Genomic DNA, 17,702 nt, shown 5'->3' on the forward strand with positions numbered 1-17,702 from the left:
GTCTATTTTCAATCATAAGAACTGTTAGAGTGCGTATCCCATATGGATGTCAAAGATTTTGTTAAAAATAAAACGCTATGCTGTGATACATGCGAAATTAGGGGACATTTAAGTCATCAGTTTGGTAATTTCTAATTTGTTTTTATCGTGCAGACCTTTTCATAATTTTTGGCTATTTTCATTCATAAATTGTTGAGTGCATTCTTGACATCGATGTGAACGATTGTAATAAAAGTATGTGTACAGTATGTGTACAGTATGTGTACAGTATGTGTACTATAGTACAAGCGAGATTACGGGTGGAGAAGTGTACAAGTCATTACTTCGCCAGTTTCGAATTATTGTACATATACAGACGACCTCTTGAACTCTCCACTTTCTATTTTCACTTACAAATTGATATCCACACATTAAGTCGGTTTAAGAAACATACGAGTCAATTTATTACTTGAAACCACAGTACAAAAACCATATTATTTTCCCGTACGATTAAACTGCGGATTTTCACGGAAAACGAAAGTTGTCTCCATCAATGGCACGACGTAAACGCCTAACAAAAATGTCTTTTCTTGAATGATTTCGAACAGTTAAAAAATACACATCGACATCCCGTAATTTTTCTAATCTTCCTACTGATTCAAATTTCTCCGGTTTCATTTCTCTCGTAAATGCATGAAATATTACATGATATTAATGCTACAGTAAAGCCTCGATCTAAGAAAACAGAAACCGTACGATCTACGAAAGCGAATATCCCCTCCACTGCGGGGCACACCGAGCAGTGTGAAGTGTAAATATCATGTCGGGTATGTCGGTGTGAACCACTACTAATCCAATTACAAATCTTCTTTATTTTTCATTATTTTTTTATGGGTCCTCCGCCAAGTTATTTGTGGCATTTTTCTTATTAAAATGACGGTATAATTTCACGAAGAAATAGTAGGGCCACAGGATCTAAGGAACAGCACGAACCTGAGTGTTTTCCTTAGATCAAGGCTTTACTGCAATAAGGATTCAGTGTAACAAGGCTTGACTATTTCAATATAAAATCGATCATCCACTGTACTAAAATGAAAGTAATTTAATATTGATTGCAAAACACTTGTCGCAGCCGTACGTCCTATATGTATAGTCAATTCCATTTGGTGTGACGTAGCCTTTAGATCAGTGATCCCTATCAAGCGACGCTTATTCTATTTTCGCCTACTTGCTAAATTGGGTGGTTCTGCGTCTCGAAATAGCGAGGGAAGCTAGCACTTGAAGCAACCGATTAATCAGTTTCTAATTAGAGAAGTTTCTGGTTGTACAGTGGTAATTTTTTAACACGTGTCGTTTACATGATGTCGCCTGGTATCAGAGTCAACGGTATTTGTCGGACTTCTGATGATTAATTGATTCCTCGCACCGAACTCGGATTCATCAACCAGTGGAAACATTGTTGTTAGTTTATACATTTAATTCTCGCGTTCATTTAATTACTGGATGTTATATCCGCGCCTTTCTATTGACCATTAATTTTATACAAAATAAAAATTGTTTGCATAAATTGCATGGGACAGTGGTCGGAAATCGCCGAAACGTGGCCAAAATAGGAAGGAGTACTCCAATTTAGTTCAAAATTGATACTCGGGGGTTTTTCGGGTCGCTGATTATGAATCTGATATAAAAATTTCAAGAAACAAAATGGCGGATACGAAAAAATTTTTTAATCTCTTAGAAACAATAAAAGAAAATATTGTTTGTGGTGTTCAAAACATGTAAAAGAAAATTCCATAAGTGGAACCATACAATGGTTATTTCACAAATTTTTTATAGTTCACTCATTTATTTTCGTTATATAATACATAAAGTTATTATCATGCAATTTTTAGATTTCAATTAATTTCTTTGAAATTTAAAATTATCAATTTATCAGTGCCTCAATCTATCAGTTCTTAATCTTTAACTTTGCGTTATCGGGGAAAATCAGTTTCATTAGGAACCATATAATGGCTATTTTTAGATTTCAATCCGTGTATTTAATTCGTCAAATTGCCAATTTGTCAGTACATATTTCAATGTCTCAGTTCTTAAACTTTTCCATCCCATTGGCGCCACTGTGGGGACATTCATAATTAATCAACGGCCTAATAATAACAATAGCAGCAATATTATTTTAATTCATATTCAAATAAATTAGAATCAAACTCACGAACATTTCCAACGTTCTCATCTCGGAAAAATGAAGGTTTTGGAAATGTACATTTTAGTTGTACCAACTGAGTGAAGTAAACAATAAAAACGGTTTGAAACGATGTCTGTACAAGAAACTGAGAGAGAGAGAGAAAGAGAGAATTTATGTTATCCACTAAATAAAAATTAACAATTCAATAATAGAGTGCCCTATCTTTTTGTTCCCGACTGTACCTAAGTATCTGTCCAGTACAAAATTAGGAGAAGCCAAATTCGTGCTGCTGTAAATACTCAATGCTACCTAGAAAATATCTTGTTCCGAGAAATCGTATTGAATCAGCGTAAACGGTCCCAACCTTCGTAGAACGTACGATAACGGATAATCCTAGGCTCTATCCGTCATAAAAAGAGGACGTAGTCGGGGCCACGATATCTTGAGGGCGTAAACTAAGCTCTTGAAAATCGACAACTGTTCGTCTGTTTCTTTGCACTGTCTTGATAATGATTTCGAGTCCTAATCCATTCATAAATCGGCAGTATTGTCCCGACAACCGGAGTCCCTACATTAAGTATTCTAGGTGACTGGGTTCGTTGACGGTTCCGGGACAAGTGCCATGCGGATGCTTTTTATTTGGGACATCCTTTACATTGGATTCCGGTATTATTGCAATTTCGGTATGAAACGGTATGAAGATTTCCTGTATTAAGGGGATAGGTCCTGACCATGGTTTCGAGTCCTAATCCACTCATAAATCGGCGGTATTGTCCCGACGATCAGTGTCCCCAAATTAAGATTCGTCTCTCTATCTTTCCCTTCCTCTCCACGCTTCCGACCCGGTCACGTGACGCGTTTCATCTCTGTCGCGCATGTGGCACAACGTCACGTGACTAATCCGGTACTGTGAGGGTAACATTTTCCCCTCAATTCGTGCTCCCACCCCTTATTCGCTGTCTAATTATTTTACCGAGTCGTTAATTTGACATCGGAAAAAGCTCGAGCAGCAATATCTGCACAAGTACGAAACAAAACTACTTTGACATAACTTTATTGACCACACCATGGGGCGACGCGACACCACTTCATGCGCGCACGCTTCGCGAGAACCCGTCACGAAACCGTCGCATGATCGATATAGTTACTAAAAATGGATCGTGTATTTCCCTGGAGACCAAAGTAAATAGTTTTACATGTACCGTGATGGCTATTATCGAACACTTCTAGTCTTGTTATGTTAGGAGTAATAAAAAAAGTATCAGATCAAGACGAATAATTGAAATTTAAGTTCATAGACATTTCATCAAATTATTGCTGGGAAATTGTATTTATTGTTCATGTGATGGATAATGTATTTATAGCATTAATAGTTTTCGATGTATCTGAGGGGATCGATTCGAACGGGATCGATAGATATATAGATCGCACAACAGGTGAATAAGCGGACGTCGTATGTAGCGTAGGCACGAAATGATAACACGGCACTGTTTAAACAGCTAATTTTAACTTTTGATTAAGTACTATGTAGCATTTGCTGAACAGTCTATGAAAACAAATTCGAAATTGGAAAGGAAACAAATAACCGATTCAGAAATCCGGTTGCGATATTTATTGCACGTACGCGGGGTGTTCGGCCACGTGTGTCAAATATTCTAAGGGCCACATCGGCAAAATTAAAAAAAAATTCATTTTTCAAAGATGGTATATATTCTGGTAGTATCTTCTGGAATACTCTCTCCCCAAGAGAGATAAATGATAATTTCGATAATATTTTTAACGATATCTAGAACAGATAATAATTTCAATAATATCTCGTTGTGACTATTCACCCTTTGCAGTCGGAGCTATTTTAACTCGAAAATTAAACATTTCCTCCGACTTTTTCTATTTTACGGATATGAAATTGTTATGTTACCTTATACCATATACCATACTTACAGGAACTTCCACTAATATTCGGGCACTCGTAAAAAGAAGATAACTTGTTTAATATTGGACCATACGATTTGAAATTTTTGGGAAATTAGAACAATCGGTTTGCTACACAACGTGGCCACAATTTTTCAAAACAATTGCAAGTTGTCTAAAAGTTGTATTTTGCTTTTAACTTTTTTACGTGGGCTTATATGGAAAAAACGTTTCGTAGTTATTGAATCATCTTGTAGTGCCTAGTGCCTCATTTTGCGCATACCCCCTAAGCCCGCACAGCCCACAAACAGCCTCACCCAGCCCCCCCGGACTCGTTAATTAAAAAACATCGAAATGGATCGCATCGAGCATGAACTATAAATACCAACTATGAACATGGAGACTTTGTCACCCGCCTTGACCGTTGAATATTCTATTAGTATCAGAATCCTTGATGTTAGTCCCACAGTTACGGGTGTATCAGATCGAGAGAGAGAGAGAGCGAGAGACGGGGAGGGAGGGAAGGAGAAAGAGAACGTGTACAAAAGAACGAAAATCATGCGAACAACCGGCGATATTCTCGAAAGAAAATTAGAGTGGCAATTACCGTGACGCATCGCGGGTGAATCGACTTTCTTCCAACATAATTTCGTCTTTGTTTTTAACTAGCACGCGAGAGCCCGCAGCAGTGTATTAATGAAAGACCACTCACCGAGATGGGACAACAATTGCAAGGACTCTGAAACAATAAAAATGAAAATAGAGTTAATAGCGTGGCTAATGAAGAAAACACCGACGCGTGCATGCCTGTAATGGTCAATCGGTGTGATGTTAGTAAGTTCATGGCGAAACGATCGGCGGCGCGGCGTCTCGCCGCTTTTACGATCGCATGCGGTGAAACGAACAAACGCTGTTTATTTTGGAAATGATAGCGAAACGAAGTTCTCCGGTGAAGAATGAAAGCGGTATTCCCGCAGTATCTTACCATGAATATTCATGGATTCTGGAAATGCTTTTAATGCTGTTTCAATGCTAGCGGTTTAATTGACGGTATGTAGTGCGCCTTCGACCGCGCGGTCCGCGTTTACCTTAGACCAGTGTTTCCCAAAGTTTCGAGACATCTGTAAACCCTTTCTATAACTGTCGTAACACTGAGTATTCTCCGTTAAGAACAATCGGTACATCCTTTGTACACAACAGTAGACTCCCGCTGCACCAGGATTGTTGCATTAGAATATTTAGAATTAATGCGTACCCCCTCCAAACTCTTCCTATACCACCAGGGGTACGCGTACCATACTTTGGGAATCACTTCCTTATTGTTAGACCGTATATGTATACTTATAGATCAGGGTTCAGATAACATGACTTGTTCCAAGATTATATCGTCCACCAGATGACGGTTGTGGGCAAAGTGCTATAGTCTGTTGAGAAGTCGCATTAGACAATATACAATGTACCTACACTTACAAGGGAAGGACCCCAAGTGTCCGACTTCGATTTTGATAATTTTTTGTGAGATGATGGTATATGGATCCCTAATTATGTATGCAAAATATTAGGTGTAGTTACTCAATAGTTTTAAAGATATAAACAATTAAAGTTTCATACCTTGTTGATATACTATGATTTGAGCTGTATAGTTTTCGTGAACTTTAATTGTTTATATCTTTAAAACTATTGAGTAACTAAACCTAATATTTTGCATACATAATTAGGGATCCATATACCGTCATCTCACAAAACATTATCAAAATCGAAGTCGGACACTTGGGGTCCTTCCCTGGTTACAGACCTGGATTCAGATAACATGCCTTGTTCCAAGATTACATCGTTCACCTGATGACGGTTCTGGGCAAAGTGCTATGGGTCTGTTGAGAAGTCGCAGTATCGCCAAGCTACAGTGTTATGTAAAAGGAAAAGGACGATCGTCCTTGTATTTCATTCTGTATAAATATTTATGGAAATTGTAACTGTAATGTATATTTTATTTTATTACTTGTTCATTTTTACTTTACTTTACTCTTATTATTTTAAATAATGCAATTATAATTTGGAGAAAGTTAAATTTTAATGTAGATGTCGATGATATGAAATCTGTATTTATTTCCTCGCATTTTACTTTGTATATGGTCTAAGGTAGGCGAGGTCAGAAATAGACAGAAGAACCACAGGATCTATAAAACAGCACGGACCCGAGGGTTTTTCTCAGATCAAGGCGTTACTGTATTGCATTTTTGATGGAATACCTAGCGAGATATGAAAAATATATATATATTGCGTTCCTATTATCGTATACTCAGATATTTTACGCCTATATATTAATTGTAATTAATGCACCCTTTGCACTTTTTCCTAATTCACAAAGCTAAACCTTCGACACTTGCATTCCGTTTCAAAGACTAACTAGAACAGTGCTATATAGAATTAGTATAATTTTCTTCCTATAAAGCATATAATCCTCAATATTAATTTGTTTCCAGTCTCACTATTAACGGAGACAGATAATTCAACGCTAATTGCTGCATTCAACATCCACGTGCTCGTTCCCAATCATCACACTTCTCGACAGCGTGATATCAATCGATACATCATTTGGAAGTACTTCTACATCTTAATTACAATCACTATTGCTGTATCAATATACCATATAATATTGTCCAATCAATAACTGTGTAGCTTAATATCTAAATCCTAATTGATCCTAAATTATTAGTATATCTTCGTAATCCCGTGTCAGATGCTCACTGATCTTCCTCTTATTATTAACTTAGGATTATTTATTTATTTTTTACGTTTTATAAATGATACGAATAAGAAAAAGATTCAAGACGAGAAATCATATCACAATCATGACTTGATCTTTCGTTTTGTTAGCGTGGGATTATTTATTTAGTCGTAAGTCAGTATAAATCGCATTTTCATATTATAAATTTTAAAACAATATTTCTTTATTACTTGAATATTTTTACTTCTTTTATTTCAAAAAATTTTCAATGAAAAAATTGTTTATTATTACGATAACCTTTATCCGAACGGTCTTACCGACTTTATTACTTTAATGCTTCGTTTGTCCGCGATAATAAAGAACATATCCTACAATTGCAAGGGATTCTGGGAGCAGATGAAGAAATTAGGAAGCTTCCGATGCACCTGGAGTGCAGTTGGATAGTTTCATATTCGTTCAGGAGCGATGAATCGGTAAGACGAATGCTTGGGATTATTTTCGCAACCTGACCTGGCTTTTGCGTTTATATTTGAATGCGAGAGAAGCGTTTTCAAGAGGCCCGACACCTAACGCCGCCGCAGCACCATTATTTTAGACTGTACCCGCGTAAATTTAAAACGAGTGGCGCGCGCGCAGCCCGCTCGTTAAAGCCGTGTTCCCACGTGCGGTGTGCTTATACAAGGTGTCCCAGGGTGTATCTTTTATACTTGCGGACACAAACTTCCACAAATGTGCATCTACGGTCCTAGACGAAATATACACTGACTTGTGAGATATTCCTAGACACAGAAGCTTTAGATGCAATTTTGATTGCACAATGAGACATTATAACTTCCTTGGGACACTTGTTGTGCTGCGTTTTACACGTTCCCTTATGCCACGACTAAAGGTGCATTAACAAAAGTTACGATCAAACAGTTGCACGTGTTAGAACACTAGCACAACGTCTCTTTCAACCCAAACTATGGCTTATTGTGTGCTCCAAATTGTTTTTTTGTAAATAAAAACGTGATCGGTTCACATATTGAGGAACACAGTATTCGGAGAATTACATTGACCGCTTAACAAATAAACCAACGAGAGACTGACTGACAAAATTAACTAACACATGTTAGTTATTTATTTACCTTGGTTTTGACAATGTTATAAATAGACTGCGGATTTTTATGCAAAATAAAAAATGTTTGCATTGATTACAAGACACAGGAGCCAAATAGAAATTTCTTTCGTGTTTTAATTGTCCCTCTCAATAAGCTGAAATTATTATACTGATGTCCTTAACTCTTCGCAACTCGTCCAGTGCTTTAAATTGTACGTACCCATTTCTGTCATGAATTCATAAAATCCGCAGTCCAGTTATAAATAAATTTCATTACATGTATAAGTATTTTACTGGTATCTACGTAATATATTATTTCATTTACTTGTCTAGATCATTTTATTGGTCAATAATCTCAATATTTAAGTTGTATTCCAATGAAAATTGTGTTTTCGAATTTATGGTATCTACATGCTATTTTATGTGCAAGGTAATAACACTAATTCTTATTTGCAAAAACGGTTGTGACAATTATTGATTTGCCGAACAAATTAACAATTTGGATATTTATCTAGTAATCTAATCGTTTTAATCTCTATCTCCAATATTAAACAGTTACATAACATCCATCAGCATGTGACACACGGAGAAGCACTATCGAATTTCGCTTGTATTATATAACGTTGCTAATAATTTTTTTAAAACTGCTATTTTCAATTTCTAGGCTTTGAAAGAAATTGTATAATTCCACTTAAAACTAAACTGTAAAATGTAAAATTACATATCACACTTTTTGCCTTGATTTACAAACTTCTGTAATTGCCATTTTTATTAAATTTATTTTGAAAAATAAATGTAAATAAATTTAATCCAATAATTTACCAATTTTTAAATAATTAAAATATATAACTTGAAGCATATTAACCTATAGGAATGAATACTAGATGAAAGTGTTCACCATATTTATGTTTACTTTTTTTAAGCATCCAGAAAGTGCAAGAACATTGTTAACGAACTTGGAGCTTATGTAAAAATTGAAATTATTGAAAAGTACTTTCTAAAACAACAGTGAACTAAAAGTAGAAAGTTCTTTTTCCCATCAAGAGTTTCGTCTGCATTAAAAAGAGAATGACTTTGCACGAATTAGATAAGGATTTTAATTTTCCTATTTTATTTTATTTTTAAGAATCAATATTTTTCATTCTACTGTATTACTCTTAAGATTCAAAATTTTTTAGTCTACCTGCTTTCAAAGGATAAAATCTTTTATTTTATTCTATTTGCGAACATAAAATTAAAGAGATAAAAATTAAAACTTTTTATTTATTAAGAAAATAATTTTGTGACAACGTAGCTACTTACAAGATAGTGTAGTTAAATGGAAAAGTTGTTGAAGAAATATGCAAATCTTCCGCCGTTAATTTTTAGGTGATAATAGCCACGATTAGCAATGTTTGCTACAGTTCGCAGCACAACATGTATTTATAGTAATCACCATTATTGCGTCTTTTCGGGTGTCACATAGTTCTTAATTACGCGATAAAATCAACAATTAAGGGGATTACCAGCAAGATTGAACACTTTCAAAGGTAATCAATTATTTCAGATCTAGATAAACTCGCTTTTCAAAGACAGCATCGTCTTTCATGGATTTAACTGGATCGTGCAACTGTTTTTAACCATTGCTTACAAAATACAGATTATATTACTTATGCAAAAACATCCATTTCGAAAACATCAAATTAAAAACACAAAAATCAGTCAACAAGGATTGATAAGTTATTTGCTGAAAATTCCACAAAGATTTACTCTTCGTTTAACCAGTTGATGAATTCTGGTTAACGTATGTTTAACGAAATATTCAATAAATAAGGATGGAAATTTTTCTAATTGACATGAATTATGCTATTTTATACAAAATTTCATTCCCAAGAATTTAGACAGCTATCAAAAGTTGAAAAATTACACTAAATATATTACAAAGGTGGGCTAAAATAGACTCGGACTTCTGAAGGTTAACAATCGTCAGTGTTGCGTGACTGAAACATACATGTATTGGGATCGTGTAAATAGTTGCAAACATTGTTTACTCAAAAATTCCGAAATTATTAGATAGAGCAATGAAGTTATAGAAGTTCCAACGCTTTTGTTCTTTATTTGAAGATTTTTAGTTGCAGATTTTAAAACGATTGTCCAGACACTCTAGGGCTACTTGTAGACTGTAGACATAAAAATGCCGGCGTGACTCGTCAGGCAACGCAACGGTAGGAAAATTTCAAAGCCATGAGCAGACACTGACAACCGTGTGATTACCACGTGCTGGTTGATTACGTTTAGGAAGCAGCTGGCGGTAAACTAATGTTGATTGTCCCGCTGAACGAAGGGTTAACTGACAATTGAACTTAATATTAAAGAACAATAACACCAGTTTCGGTTGCACTTTTTTCTATGTCGCATTTATAAAAAAAGAAAAAACTAATTTTCTCATTACGGAAAACTACAATGCATCGACGAATAAGAACACCATTCAATTCTTATGGCATCAAAGTAAACGTATTTTCGTCCATTCTGTTGGCAGTTGTGAAAGATTCAATTAAATTGATGCATATCGAATGTCTTCGTTAAAGACCATGAGTTTTGCAATGTAATAACGTGAGTTGAACGATACTTAACCTTAAAATGACAGTGTAGGGTCGTCTGAGACCACTGGGGATATCAGAGAGTGCTTGTTCAACGTGTCAATAAGTTTTGATAAATTTATGTGTATCGTCGTCTAAGCTTCTAAAATTATCTTCTATATTTGTTTGTTAAAAATGTTCTAAAATGACGCTTATCAACAGTGAAAGTAAAATAATCAGTAGCTATTTTACAATATTATATCAAAAATAACATAATGGTTCCATCGACGCTCGTTAAAATATCTGTCTTATTGTAATTACCGTGTGAACGATCATGCAAATGATTCTTGTCGCTCCGTCTGGTGGATGTGAAGTGTAAAGCAATTAGTAATAATCTATCAAACGAGCAAACTTGCGAATGATTCTTTCCGTCTCGGCTGTAAGATTCAATTCAAACAACGGCAAGAGTTTTCTGCTTCGCAAAGTCTCGAAATAGCGCCATTTTGCGTAGCGGCGAAACGCTCAAACTGGTAGATAAATTTTATCGGCATAGCAGCGTTACCGACGGTTCATAGTTAGGCGAGTTATCAAGAACCGAGTATCCTATATACTTCATTATGGTCTCGTCGGAATATGAACATCGGTCAGAAACTCCATTTTGATTACGAATGCTCAACATAATTTGCAAGCAATGAATGCATCCGTTTCCAACGGTGATTAACGTGAAATAAATTAATTTTTAACAATTTCTCAAAGAACAATGAATCTAGCAATTATCGACAGTGTTAGTTTGGCTAGAAGTTTGATCATTCCGCCGCAAGCGGCGCCACCGTATTTCGGCGCATTCTGCTCGGTCGATAACATTTGTCTAGCAGTTTGAGCATTTTGCCGCTACGTGGAACGGCGCTATTTTCATATTTTACGGAACAAATAATTCTTACCGGTTTTTGCATTGTAACTTTCGGTCAGACCGGCAAGAATCATTTGGACCTGTATTGTTATGAATATATGTGTTATATCTTACGGTCAAAGCGGTAAAAAAAACCTTCGTAACTTCGCATACACAATTATAAAAACTTCAATGAACCATGACGACATTATTATTGCATTCAGGATATATAATACATATCGTAACAGACCTATCAATTATTTTATTTTCACTATTGAAAGGCAGTATTTTAACGATACAGAAAATAGAGAGAGGAGCTCCTGTTAGAACTTTAGATCACTTTCTGTTGTTACTTGCTTGTCATTTTAATTACTTTAGCCTGTCTAATTTAATGAGTCTTATGCAATCAATATTACCCTCAATTGTATAATAATTTATGATGATCAAAATTTTGTATATAAAATTGAATTTATTATAAATGTTGGTAATGACTAGACTGTGGAACTTTATGCAATATAAAAAATGCTTCCATTGATTGCAGGACACAGGATCCAAATAAAAATTGTATTTTTCTTTTAATTATCCTATTAAGCTGAAACTAATGCATTGATGCCCTTAGATATTTTTAACATGTCCCCTGCTTTAAATTATATGTGCCTATTCTTGTCATAAACGCATAAAATCCGCAGTCTAGTAATGACTCTATATATTGATAATTTGTAAAAAACAATACAACAGTATAAAAATGTAATTATGGCTTTTGAAAAGCTAAAAAAACTTGGGGAAACTATTTCCAAGAGGTTAGAAGATGTACACTTTTAGTTAATAGTATATGTTACATAGACAAGAGTGAAAGGAATGTACACGGTGACCCATTGAAAAACGACCATTTACACGTTTTGTTTATTCTCGGCGACTATGAGACAGAAAGATATTTTTAAAATATAATTCGAGAGCAATATAATCGCTGAAAAACATCGAAGATGCTTGATTTATGACAATGTTTTCTGCGCGTTAATGACTCCTGTGAATGGCGCGTACTAGACGGACTATATGTAGTGACAAGATTGCAGGTGTTTACGTTCATGGAAACGATCGACGAGTTTGCAGAATGATGTGCAAAAATAGGACGTACAATAGTTTTTTCCCCTTATTGTTAGTAATTACTTGGATGGTCGCATAAAAATTAAGCACCTTATAAAAATGTATTGTGCCTGCTCTTGACAAACTAGAATATTGTAAAATGTTAACTAGTATTACTTATGGCAACGTTTTCAATCAACATATGGTCAAAGTTAATGATCATTAATAAAATGAGAATCTATGCTGGATCTTGCTGTTCTAACTCGTGGCAAGTCTTTTTATTAGCAGAACATCTGACTAGTCCTGTATTCCACCCCTTTTATGATAAAAAGGATGTGGCGAAAAAGTAGTAGAGCGAGGTAACTGCTTCAGATGAAACAATTTCGTGGACGAGGTCCAGCTTTGAATTGGTTTCTCGTCTAGAACTGCTGTGAGGAAATATTCTACTATGAAGCTAATAGTTATTATAATATTTATTCAATAGTACGACTTGAAAGAAGGCCAATCAACGTGAGCACACAAACAGAAACTTTAGAATCAGATTGGTTTATAGATCGAAAAATTTGTTTGTATTCAAGAAATTTGAATTTGGATAATTGTCAATGCATCTTTGAAAAAATCTTTTACACTTGATTGATCTAAATACAAGATTGAAACAATCACAAAAAATATTAATTCAAGTGAAGATTGAAATCCACAAAGCATTAAATTTAATAAATTGAATGATTGTTTGAATTTTGAAATTGTTAATTTAAACGTAAGGTAATATTACATTGTATTTCTTTAATGCAAATATTCATTGTTCTTTAGTTTATTAATTTATAGTATTAAAATTTAGATAAAATTGAATCAATTCGAAACATTAATTTGTTAATGACAAAGGAGAGAGAGAGAGAGAATCTAATATTAATTTAAAAACTTATTATAGTCTTTAGTCTATGTGTGGTTTTCTAAATTTAATTAAATCAAAATTTTGAGCTTGAAGTTTTATAAAAGTGCTACAATTTATATAAATGCGATTGAATGAAGTATAATTAATTTATTGGGGTGTGCAAAATCAATTCACTTACATCCGGAATTAATTGACAATTGATATTCAATGACAGCCATAAATGAAGTTTATCAAATCGAGCAACTCTTTATTCACGCATTGGGACGAGACCATAAGCACAGGTAATTTAGATCGTTAGCGTTGCTATTACCTGCATATAAAAACTCGTGACGTCAATCGACCAGTACGATGGGCGAGAGAGAGACAGAAAACGTCGGTGAGAGACAGAGAGCCACCTAGCGAGTAGGTTGTGGAAATGTCAAGTCGACTTGAGAGTGTTTGACTTATCGACGCTGATTAGACAATTGTGGCAACAATGTGTCTGTTTGCTTCTTCAGACGGACACGTTGAAACAATGTTTTCATCCAGTGATTTTGCAGTTTCACCCTTCACCTTTGCAATTGGTATTCTCAAGTTTTTTCCAAGAATATTTAAATAACGCGTTATATAATATTTAGTATTATCAACGAATTTCATTTTTATCAATTGTTTATTATCGTGGGTGCTGGTAAATGATTCTTATCAAATCTTGACATTTTTATGCATTTTGCATTGAAATTTTATGCATTTTCATTCTCTTAAATTGTTGTAGATTCTTCTGAATATATTGTCATAGATTAAAAAAAAATATATTTTAATAAACTCTTAATAGATTTCTATGTATCGAGATTGTTATAAATTCTTAATAGATTCCTAATATGCAATCTGAAATCATTTCAGAATATTATGAATACGTTCTTAACCTGGCATTTTTCCATGGAAACCTTGAATATTCTTTACGGAAAATTTATATACATATACATAGACAACCAATACGTTACGCAAAATTGCAAAGTACATCCCTGATCACTGACCACTATACAGTGTCCACCGCGACCCCCTAAAAGGTTAATATATTCTTACTAAATTCGTGTAGATTCTGAATAAATTATCATAGGTTATCAAAGATTTACATAGATTTTGATAGATCTTATAGATTCGTAATCAATTTCTATAGATTCAGATGTAGAAATCCGTCAATGGATTCAGGAACAGAGATGCAGATGACAAAAACAGGTTAAAGAGCAGGTTACGAGTGATTACGAAAAATATTATGTAACTAATGATAAATATAATACAATGGAGAATAAACTGGTTCCTTTGGTGTGTTCCTCGAAGAGGAAAACAACATGATCTATAATAAGAAGTTTCGATTAAAAGATAATACGTTTGCATAAACGTTCCGTAGTCCGCCAATAATTAGAGTCTATAAAGTAACAAAAAATCGCGTGCAAACTTAATTACCAGCGGTCTGTTAAAAAACGATGGAATACGAGCCTTATTAGGATTTATTATCGTTTCCATTCCTACCGGCTGAGCTCATTAAAGAAGGAAATAAGATTCTGCTTCGCTTCGGTTTCACGAAACGTGGACGTCCGGTGGATTAACTCTTAATTAACAAAATCCAGTCTTAACCAGTGATGGATGACCTTAACGAGTACCATATCACATTAAACTATTTTATATTTTGTTATTAACCCTTCGCTGCATAGTGTATCATATCTGGTATATTAATTGTATAGTTTACTAACGAAGAATTTGTTTTCTTACTATTGTACACATGTTATCTAATTTGATAAAATGTTGTTTCAATTTTTTAAAATATTTTTCACTTAAATAAAACACAAAAACTAACCTCCTTTGAATTTTTTCATCCCAATTAAAAAAATAATGTAGTGGAAGGGTTAACTCGAATGCGAATAAAAAGTTATTTTATACATTCACTAGCCTTCTTTCTCAATATTTTGCTAAGTTAATAAAAATGGAAATTTAACTATGTTACGTTTTGCCATTATGAAAGTTGCATTGCTAATCAAGAATTATTTGATGCATTTATTTCCTTCCTTCCTCAATTTCAGAAACATTGTTTTATTTAACTTTATCTCTTATAACAAATATGCTTTTATGAATCTTTAAGAAAACATGTTACATTCTATTATTGGCGAAATTAAAACGTAAATAAAAACCAGGAACATTTGCTTCCTCGTTTAATTTTTAAGAGGTACTATAAAAAATGTTTTTTAAGAAACATTCTCATATTTAAATGCTTTACTTTAAATTAATGCATTTTTAATATTTGCTTCCCGTTTTAATTTTGAAAGAATAAAGTTTTGTCAAGCCCTGGACCCTTCGAGTACAAGGTCCGCTACTGGTTTACGTTTAGTAAACGGTGGATACACGAATGGACTTTCCCAGCAGTCTAATATAATATCATAGCACGGAATGTAACTTCTTCCTTATAATATGGTTGAGGGCCTTGTCTTTAATGACACGGACACACGTATTCGGCGGCGTATCATTCCGCTGTAATTTTATTCGACATTGAACCGACAATAAAACCCTATCATCCTATCTCTTTCCATCCGATGAGACTCGTACGCCGTTCCTGCGAATGTTCGTTTCGTTATCTGATGTCTCAGTTTCCTTATTACTCGTGTGAAAATACGTAATAGGGCGGAACAAACGTAAAATGAAGAGACGAGAGATAAGCGGCGACTGCTGCGAATCTGTGAACGGAGTTTAAACCTTTGAATCGTGCGTTGGTTGAACGTCAATGATTTTCTCAATGACCGAGAGTCTCTAAATCCCGCACGAAACGGCGACTAGAAATTTTCATTGGTTTTCAAATGGAAATTTACTATTATTATCTCTCGGAGAATTTCTATTTGAAAGTTTATTCTTTATTCACAGTGCTTAAATTAGCCTCGAGTGCATAAACGGTTTCGAAAGAATGGTGAAGGACTAGTGGACACTGCTTGTGGACTCACTCTGTATATGAAATTATTTGTTTATATTCCCTTGTTACAAACATTCTACATGTTATAGTATTTCTGGATTATTTGAAAGAACTTTCGACATTTTAGAGTTTAGACTCACCGAAATTAGAACAATACCTGTTGTTATCATTGTTAGAGATTCTTCTGGATGACAGTAAAAACGAAAATCGATGAAATAGATGAAGTGAAGTGGAAACGTCACAATTCACTAAGAAACTGTCGCAGAAAAGTGGGTAATGAACGAAGACGTGTTTGTCTATTAAGGATCGAGCACGTTATCAGCTCCCTATTAAGGGGGTAGTCTACCCTCGATTTGTAACTAGAAAATTACTAGAATCTTACTAGATTTTGGGTCGAAAATATGGGTTTCGTACTAAACGTTGTTTGACCTTATTAGAACAAATTGTGGGCTGTGTGAGGGCTCATTCGAAAGAGGAAGGTTAGACGCAGCGCGCTTTTCTCACGAGGTTAACGAGATTATGTTAATAACTAATAATATGATGGCCCAAAGCAGAGAAAAAATCTAGGAAAAAATCCCGCAGATTTCAATGCATTTTCTGTCTCTAATAGACTTTTTTGACTTATGAGATGAGAAAAGCGCGCTGCGTTGAACCTTCCTCTTTCGAATGAGCCCTCACACAGCCCACAATTTGTTCTAATAGGGTCAAACAACGTTTAGTTCCGAACCCATTTTTTCGACCCAAAATCTAGTAAGATTCTAGTAAATAGCAAATATCTAGCAAATAACTAGAATCTTACTAGAAAGAATGGGTTCGGAACTAAACGTTGTTTGACCTTATACGAGCATATTTTGAGCTGGGTGAGGGCTCATTCTAAAGAGGAAGGTTCAACGCAGCGCGCTTTTCTCATCTCATAAGTCAAAAAAGTCTTTTAGAGACAGAAAATGCATTGAAATCTGCGGGTTTTTTTCCTAGATTTTTTCTCTACTTTGGGCCCTCATATTATTAGTTATTAACATAATCTCGTTAACCTCGTGAGAAAAGCGCGCTGCGTCTAACCTTCCTCTTTCGAATGAGCCCTCACACAGCCCACAATTTGTTCTAATAAGGTCAAACAACGTTTAGTACGAAACCCATGTTTCGACCCCTTTTTCTAGTAATATTCTAGGTATTTTCTAGTTACAAATCGAGGGAAACTAGCCCCTTAAGTGTGTGACAACTGCTTTGAGCCGCTGCTTCCTGCTTAGGAAACGAGTGATGTGGAAGATTGCACATTCTTCATATATTTCAGCGAATCTAGATCTCGATAAAAAATATGCGTTCAACGTTGATTTGTAATTTAATCGTATTCTTGCTTCAAACAAAAACAAAGAAAAATATCCTGCAGACTATTTGAACTTCCAGTAAAAATGAATCGAAGCAATTGTATGTATATCAATCTGA

At 34.7% G+C, this 17,702-nt stretch overlaps 1 protein-coding gene across 4 annotated transcripts in view; it reads right to left on the reverse strand.

The window, feature by feature from the left end:
* Positions 1 to 17,702, reverse strand: part of LOC143217908 (uncharacterized) — an 81,109-nt gene that overhangs the window by 24,529 nt on the left and 38,878 nt on the right. For 2 of the 4 annotated variants that reach the window (XM_076442637.1, XM_076442639.1), the window contains exon 3: positions 4,788 to 4,814. The exons of the other annotated variants lie outside the window; for them this stretch is intronic. In XM_076442637.1, the coding sequence (XP_076298752.1) occupies positions 4,788 to 4,814 (27 nt within the window). The remainder of the gene's footprint in view (positions 1 to 4,787; positions 4,815 to 17,702) is intronic. 4 annotated transcript variants of the gene reach the window in all.

The sequence above is a fragment of the Lasioglossum baleicum genome, chromosome 18, assembly GCF_051020765.1.
Source record: "Lasioglossum baleicum chromosome 18, iyLasBale1, whole genome shotgun sequence".
NCBI classification, from domain to species: Eukaryota; Metazoa; Arthropoda; class Insecta; order Hymenoptera; family Halictidae; genus Lasioglossum; species Lasioglossum baleicum.